This window comes from Nuphar pumila, chromosome 11, assembly GCF_984573655.1.
Source record: "Nuphar pumila chromosome 11, dmNupPumi1.hap1.1, whole genome shotgun sequence".
Classification (NCBI taxonomy): domain Eukaryota; kingdom Viridiplantae; phylum Streptophyta; class Magnoliopsida; order Nymphaeales; family Nymphaeaceae; genus Nuphar; species Nuphar pumila.
The window spans coordinates 106037650-106046483 of record NC_143259.1 but is presented as its reverse complement, the minus strand read 5'-3'; the positions used below and the strand labels follow the sequence as shown (position 1 = coordinate 106046483).

Sequence of the window (8834 nt, the reverse complement as noted above, 5' to 3'; positions counted from 1 at the left end):
TGATAGTTTACATGTTTGATTAATAATTTTATCACCAATCAGTAACTGTATCTGATTCAGTGTACTTATGTAGAATTGTAATGATTAATTGTGCAGATTATTGATAATTTATGTGTTTGATTAATAATTTTGTCACCAATCAGTAACTGTATCTGATTCGGTGTACTTGTGTAAAATTGTAATGATTAATTGTGTAGATTATTGATAGTTTACGTGTTTCTTTAATAATTTTATCACCAATCAGTAATTGTATCTGATTCGGTGAAAAATTTATACTTGCTTTTCTCTAGTTTTTTTCACTACCTTAACATGATGTTATTTAATTATTTTTTTATTATTTATCACCAATCAATAATTATATCTGATTCGGTGTACTTATGTATAATTGTTATGTTGAACAGTTAAAGTAATACTTCTGTAAGTTGAAACAGTCAAAGTTATGCTCATATAGTATCTCTTATTTATTTGTAGAATTTGAAATGAAAAGAGGACAATCTTCAAGCACTAAGAAAAGAAAAAACTTGTTTTCATTTTTTTCGAAGTTAAACAACTCTTCAGATGGACCAGTCAAGAAAACTTCAAGTCCTACTCCAACCATTCCTTCATCACCTGAGCATATTCCATCTCCGAATCCAACTTCAGAATCTGATTTTTATATTGAAAGAGATCCAGGTAAAAGAAAGCGTATGTAATGAAATAGATTGAATTAGACGGACTTATCTGAGGGCGGGACCTTTTCAACCAAAACTTGCACAATACCCAAGTAGACAATGTGGTAAACAAGTGCGTCGATGTCAAGAACATTGGTATGATAAGTTTTGTTGGTTAGAGTATTCTCCGACAAAAGATAAAGCATATTGTTTTTATCGCTTTCTTTTTCTTGATAATAGCCCTTCTTCGAATTTCTCAGCATTGGCAACAGTTGGGTTTAATAATTGGAAGAGGATTAGTTAAGGAGAAAAATGTGCTTTTCTTACCCATGTTGGTTCTTCACCGTCTTCATATCATAATGTATGTGTAAGAAATACAAAGATTTTGATGAGACCGGGTCATCACATTGACAAAGTGATGAATGTTGTATCCCAAGAGGAATGCCAGAAAGCTCGTTTGAGAGTAAGAACCTCAATGTTAGCTCTTTAGCGGTTAGCGCTCCAAGGTTGCACATTTAGGGGCTATGATGAATTTTTATCTTCATTGAATCGTAGAAATTTTATTGAACTAGTTGATTATTCTGAAAAAATGAATGCGGATGTTGGTAAAGTTGTTTTGACTAATACTCTAAGAAATGCCACATACACTTATCCAGATATCCAGAGGGAGATTTTGCACATTATGGCAAACTGAATACAAGGTATGATTCGTAATGAAGTTGGAGATGCACCGTATTGTATTCTTGTTGATGAAGCACGAGATGCATCTAAACGAGAACAAATGTGCATTGTATTGAGGTTTGTCAATGAAGAGAGAATTTTAAGAGAACGATTTTTTACAATTAAAAGTGTTAGTGATACTACCTCATTGAATCTGAAAAATTAAATTTTTGATATTCTTAGTAGTCACAACCTTCAAATTCAAAATATGTGAGGACAAGGGTATGATGGTGCTAGTAATATGCGGGGTGCTTGGAATGAGCTCCAAGCTTTATTTCTGAAGGATTGTCCTTATGCATATTATGTCCATTGTTTTGTGCATCGTTTGCAATTAACATTGGTTTTTGCAGCTAAGGATGTTCATGCATTTGGCAATTCTTTTCTCATTTGGATAATGTTGTTAACATTATTACTTCTTCGACTAAGCGTGTTGGTGAGTTGAAAGTTGCACATAGAAAAGAAATTGAGTATTTGTTAGAAACTGGGGAACAATCGACAGGAAGTGAGGCTAATCAGATTGGGAACTTGCATAGAGCTGGAGCCACTCGTTGGAGTTTTTATTATGAATCTGTAAAGAGCTTGATGGATATGTACGTTGCAACATGTAAAGTATTTGAGTGCCTGATTGAAAATTCTCCAAGTGCTAGATCTCAGGCTGAAGTTGATGGTGCATACACTTGCATTACAAGTTTCAAATTTGTATTTGTCTTGCATTTGATGAATCAAATATTTGTAGTTACTGATATTCTATGTCAGGCCCTTCAGAAGAAAAATCAAGATATTTTGACTGCTATAAGATTTGTCTACACTACAAAGATTATGCTTCAAGTTTTGAGAGAAGATGGTTGGGAAGAATTCCTTCAAGAGGTAACATCATTTTGTTTAACAAATAATATTTGCCTACCTAACTTCAGTGGTTCATATATGGTTGGTCGATCCCGTGGTCGTGAGTATCCCTCAGTTAAGCATCACTATCATTTTGATGTTTTCAATAAAGCTATAGATTTCTTGTTGGAGGAGTTAAATACTAGATTTAATGACACATCAGTCGAACTTTTTCTCTTAGTGCGACATTGGATCCTAGAAACTCATTTGAATCCTTTAATATAACTGATATTTGCAAGCTTGCAGAGAAGTTCTATCCTCAAGATTTTACACCACAAGATATATTTTACGTGAAAGCAGAGTTACAGCATTATCAGATTGATGTGGTTTCTACCTACTCTACCTGATTTGTATCAAAAGTTGGTTGCAAGTAGAAGGTCAGAAAGTTATGTCATGCTAACTAGATTATTTCGTCTTGTATTGACATTACCAACTTCTATGGCCACTACAGAAAGAGCATTTTCAGTGATGAAACATGTGAAGACGAAAATTCGTAACAAAATGAATGACGATTTTCTTGCTGATTGTATGACATTGTATATCGAACGAGAATATACTATGAATTTAGTTATAGATTTTCTTATAGATGAATTTTATGCTGCGGGTAACCGTCGGGGTTCATTTTATTTGGTACTTTTGTATTTTGATTTATTTTGCCATAAATAAAATTTATGCATTGTTATGAACTTCAAATTATCGCACCAGTGTTATATATTTCCATTTGATAATGTTTAAGAACTTTCCGTTGAGGTTGAGAAAGACTGCGGCAGATAGTTTGATTTGTCCATATGAAATAGATTTTTATTAATAATTGTAGCTATTTTTTATTTTATCTCAAAAAATTTTTTTGGGGGGCGCTGCCCCCGACTATCACACCATTTTTTTTTGCTACACCCCTGTTTGCCCCCCCCTCCTCACATGAATCCTAGCTACGCCCCTGGTTATATCCACACTTGTTCCTTCTGGTCTTCCTCGTCTTTTGCCAATCCTCTAGGAAAGTCATCTTCCAATCAGAAATAGAAGCATAACTAAGAATGTTAAAAAGAGCAAACAATTCTCATTCCTAACTTATGTTGGTTGAGGACCTAATCAAGTTTTAGTATTAGAATTTATCCTTTCAGATGATAAGGCTTTTACAACGTAATGAGAAGAGATATGACAATTCAACTGCATTAACCAATTATAATGGTATCAGAATAAATGAGTAAATAAATGCATGCACGTATATGTGTGTTTTGATTGTTGAGAGCCATTTCTAGTTCTTACAGTTTGCATTAGAGACAACATGATGGATGTTTTATTCCTTAATCCTTACTGTTATTTTGCCTAGAGTTTCTTTCTTATGAGTGTAGCTGAGATGCGTATGCTTAGATGGATGTGTGGAAATACAATAAAAGATACATTGCATCCATTGAAAATAAGATGAGAGAGAATCGTTTATGGTGGTTTGAACATATTCGGCAAATGCCTAATGATGCTCCAGTTAGGAGGATGGAGAAATGGAAAAATATATTAGTTAAAAGGGGTCGGGGTAGGCCTAAGAAGACTTGGATAAAGATGATATGAAAGGATATGAATGCTTTGAACCTCACCAAGGACATGACATTGGATAGAAATGATTGGAGGAGAAGGATTCATGTGGAAGACCCAGAATGATTTTCTTTTTTGGTTCATGTCGCCGACCCCAATTGTTTTGGGATGAAGGCATAGTAGTAGTAGTTGTTGTTGTTCCTTCTTATGAGTATAACCTGCCATGCTTTGTTCTGCTGTAGAACTGCATCTTATAAAACTTGCATTTGTTTTTGGTCTCTTCTTAATCTTAGTGAAATGAGTTTTTGTTTTTCTCTCAAATGAACCATGAACTTTGGTTACTCTCTGAACTTAATCCATGCCCATTAAAGAGGTCCACTGCATTGTCACAAAAAATATCTTGATAATATCGGCAATATCAAGTCAGCCGATATTATGTGCAATTTATCATGATATTTTCAAAATATCGCCGGTACTTAAAATATCGTGATAATATGATGATATGTTTGGGAAAAATGGATTTTTTAATATTTTAATCATACATTTTCTTATTAATTTTGTTTCTTTTATATTTTAATGGTTTCTGTACCCTAGCATACATTTCCTTAATATTTTAAGCATACATTTTCGTATTACTCTTTTATATTTTAATGGTTTCCTTGGCATCCCTTTCAATGGTTTACATTGATTGTTTTAGACGCAATGTTGGGTGGAGATGCTATCATGAAATTATGACTACCAGGCAGTGGTCAGTTGTTAGCGTTTAAAAGGTAACATCTGAGCAACCCATGTCCACTTTTAATGCATATCAAGTGATGCTGCAGGTGCCCATAAAAACAATAAAAGTGGTATGTGCAACTTAAACAAAGTCCAAGAAAAGAAAAAAAATGAAAATCCTTATAATTGGTGGGGAAGGACGGTGGGGATGGGGGCATGTTGGTCTAGGCTTGCAGGCTAAGCAATATGTTGGAATTTTTTGAGGTTTGGCCTCTTATTTCATTTCATGGTTCAAGATAATTTTGATTATGCTTGCATTTAAAGCAACTGGTCCAAATGCAAAGTGGAGAGGCCTAGAATTCATTAAGGACTTGACTGGGCCTTCAGTGGCTTAATGACCCAGTTGAGTTGATGCTGACCTTGAGCAAAGCAGTCTATTTGGCTGAACCTTTTATGAAGACTAAATATTATTGGATTTAGGTCCATCACAATAAGGGATAGAGTATACTTATTTTGAAATTAAGTTTTGTTCTTGTAGCTGTACAGGTTTCAAGCTTAGTCGTGTGAGTTGCAAAGTATACAATTAATTTGCTAAGCATCACGAATAATAAACATATTTAAACCCACACCGCGATCTTCTAGTCGGTGATCCGAAGCAAGTAGGTCCCTGATAGAACCAACCAAATCATGATCCAGTCTCTCCAATTGACAAACCAAAAGTATGTTTGGTTAGGTGAACAACATGAGATAACCTCGGTCATTGAGATTGATCCGTGACAAAGCACTTTGGAGTCATACAGCTTAACTAGTACTGGTAGCTCCATTTTACTAATGTTAGTTCCTACCTACTCCTAAAGTGACATCCTATTAATTATGCATACTGCAGGCTATGTAGAAATTTAGAAAGAAGAAAAAGAAGAACCATTGAAGACCAACAACCAACTAACCAACCAATTCTTGGAAACTAGTCACCCAACGTTTGATCACCTAAACCTTTTGATTAGTTGAGCAGAGTGGGCCACCAAATTAATCTGATACCTAAAATGAACAAAGAAAGGGAAAAAATTCACATCAACTTTAAATTTGGTTGGATTTCTTCTATAATTTCATAAAACAAAAAAGTTGTGAGAATAACGTATGATAAAAACATACATGATAACATGTAACAAATACACATCAGGCCTTATGACCCTTGTAACAAATACACATCAGGCCTTATGACCCTTTCTTCCCTTCCTTTATTGGCACCAACTTGTGCCTTCACTGCCAATGAAAAGTTGCCTTATGTTTCTTCAAGAACTGACATTGTATAGCAGTACATGAGTGACCTCTTTTGAGCTCATGCTTCTGCTTGATCATCAATTCCTACTAGCTGGAGTAGCTGGAGACTGACAATGTGCTTTGATCCACTGACACATAAACGGCAGCTGATACTGGGGTGTCAGACTCCACAACTACTCTGTTACTTGAAACATTTCTTAGGGCATGGCTTGGAAATGAGCCCACAGTGTAAAATGTGTACTGCACATGCCTTATGAGATCAGGAAATAGTAGAACATTTGAGAAATCAACTGTCCACGTGCTAGTTCCATTCCCACTAGACATCCCTCTACCTACTGTAGACCTCAGATTCATCCCTTTGACATTGTTTCTATCTATTACCACTTGATTAATTGTAGTAAAGGCACTCTTAGACTGATCTAGTTGCACTATGTCAAGTGACTTTCCATCACTAGAAAACATGTTGTCAACTATATTGAGCCCATTTATGATACCATTTACAGACTTCAAAGCTACATATGCACCTCCTAAGAAGAAAGAATTTGAGATGTGAAGTTGCACTGGATCTTCGGCAACAATCCCAGTGTAGTCTAGATAGCAATTCATGATGCGGGTCTGTGTTAGACCCGGCATACGCAGATAAATTCCGGTTCCACCGTAACCGGTTGCTTTGTTGTAGCAGTGAACCCCTGTGATAATGTTAGCTTGGCCTGAGACTAGAATTCCGATTTCTGCTGAGAATATAACAACATCAGTAACAGCATTATCATTGCCCATGAGATTGATCCCTACACCGGAGAAATTCTTTTCTTCGTGGTCACCACCGGCCGTAATATGTTGGCCAATGAAAGAATTGTGTATGTAGGTCTCATGGCCACCCTTAACTAGTATACCATCAGTCATGAAATGAGATACATAACAATTGTCTATTCTAGTCCTTAGAGAATCAGTAACTGATATACCACCACCCCTATAATTTGCATCCAACATTAAGTCTTTGAATGTGATATCTTCATATGTATTCAATGGCGAAGATGGCAGCAACTCTATCAGGTACCCATCAGTAGGAAAATCATCTGATGCTCTTAATGATCCACCATGAACCTGTGGATTAAAAAAAACATTAATGACGAATTAATAAATTATTTCAAATTATAAGATGTGGATTGTCATTTTTATTTGACATTCTCACTAAGAGTATTGAGAGTAAGGGAAAAGCCCCTCAAAGTGGCTTTTTACTGCTAGCATATGCACTAATAAAAAAAAGGAAAAAGAGATTGAACTAAAGGCACTTTTGCTTAGATGCCTTTGAGAATCATTTTCTCCAGTTTTGGACAAAGAACAATAAGAGAATAATTATCAGGAGAACCAAAATCTTAAAGTGATTGCAAACATGAGATTTTGGTTCTCTTTGTACGAGTGAAAAGGCTTAAAATAGAAAATGATTCTTCAACTCCTATAGGGTCACCTAGGTCGACCAGTGATTTAAAATTATGAGCGAAAGATTCTCGTGATTTTGAACTACTTTTTTTAAAAAGCCAGGAGACACAGCACTTTTAATAAGAGGGTGGGGGAATTAAAACAGAGCGCATCATGTTAGATGCAGCTGTCTCGGATGCCGTTCAAACATGTGATGAACGGGTAGATGGATAGGTCGTTAGTTGGATGGGTCCCACAAAATTTTTGAGAGCCATTCATGTTTTAGATGCACGGCATCTACAACCCCAAAAATCAACCGCTGAAGCAAAGCAAAACAAAACAAAACAGAGCAATGTTCTGGCTGCCGTTCATCACATGGATGAAAGGCACTCTCCAATTAAAACAAGTGTTTTATTTCAAAAGAACATCACGGTGGGTGGCCGTTTTTATGATCTTATGTACCAACTAAGAGGAAAAACATAATTAACCTGTGACCCTCCTTTTAAGAAACCTAAAGAGCAGGTCAAGTTAGTTCATGCTTTTAATATTATTTTATTCTAAAGCGAATGGAGAAATATTGAAATAAAAATTCATCCAAAAAACTATTCTAGGCTGTTTATGTTTTTTCATTCTACAGTGCCACAAGAAATTAAAACCATGTCTGGAAATTATTGTGATAGATCCCAAGAGCGCACTCATAAGAAAAAATTTGCTTTGCTACTGCTGCTGAAGTTGCTTTCATTTCTAAATATCTTTGACTTCGAGACGGAGGAGAAGGATAAGAGATCAACGCTAAGATACTTGCCAAGACGTTCCCACCACCAGCGGCAGGAAACCTAATAGGGCGGCTGATCTGGTATACACCACCATCAAGATGAACCTCTGAGCCACCAAGATCAGCAATCCCAGACATGAGAATATGGTCGTTCGTCGATTGAAATGCATCTGATATTGATCTCATTAGCGCATCCGTGCTGTCAGTTTTACCTGTTGGGTCTGCACCATAAACAGTTATATGATAGACCCTTGAAGACTGTGCCTTCTGCAACATTTGATAGATTTTTTTATCAGATAAAAATATAATTTTTGTTAAGCGTGCTTTGAGCTAAAGTAATACTTGATGGCATGTGACATCCAAGGAATTGCTCTCATAGCATCTCATTAAGTCCAGCAAAAAGGAAGAAAAAGGAAAAGAAAGAAACTGAAATGTAGAGTGAGAAACATTACCGGAGGTAACTGAGGCGAAGGCGATGCATCGATCAAGCTTCGGCGAAGAAGTGAAGCCTTGAGAAAATGTGATTCTCTGAGATGTGAATGATCATGTTTGCTGGACAGCGCATCCACCCTCCATTCTTGGCCAGATTCTAGAATCACAAGTGAATTAACCAAGGCCACCAACACAACCAAGACATATCTTGTAGCCATTTTGAATGTATGTGACTGGGCTACAAACCGTAGAGAGAAGAGGGTGATCACAAAGGCTTCATGGATACAGACCACTTCTATATATATATAGTTTTTTATCATGCCACAGATATTTACTTGGGGGCATAAAGATTGTGTACTAGTTGAATTTAGTCATACTCAACAAACTAAAAAAGTTAAACCCCAAAGTTGCCCTTTTCCTTTTTC

General features: G+C 36.0%; 1 protein-coding gene across 1 annotated transcript; it reads right to left on the bottom strand.

Annotated features, from left to right (window-relative positions):
* Positions 1 to 5870: 5870 nt before the first annotated feature.
* LOC149822692 (polygalacturonase QRT3-like) lies at positions 5871 to 8324 on the bottom strand. The gene is made up of 2 exons (XM_089980342.1): positions 8008 to 8324; positions 5871 to 6887 (listed from the first exon to the last, which is right to left on the bottom strand). Exons 1-2 carry the CDS (start codon positions 8251 to 8253, stop codon positions 5871 to 5873), a joined length of 1263 nt encoding a protein of 420 aa, XP_089836468.1. The 5' UTR covers positions 8254 to 8324.
* Positions 8325 to 8834: the final 510 nt, after the last annotated feature.

Excerpts from the sequence above, each read along its gene's own strand:
- LOC149822692 (XM_089980342.1), bottom strand. The coding sequence starts at position 8,253 with ATGTTGCAGAAGGCACAGTCTTCAAGGGTCTATCATATAACTGTTTAT. Across the intron at positions 6,888-8,007 it reads CTGGTGGTGGGAACGTCTTG|GTTCATGGTGGATCATTAAG; the intron begins GCAAGTATCTTA and ends TTTAATCCACAG.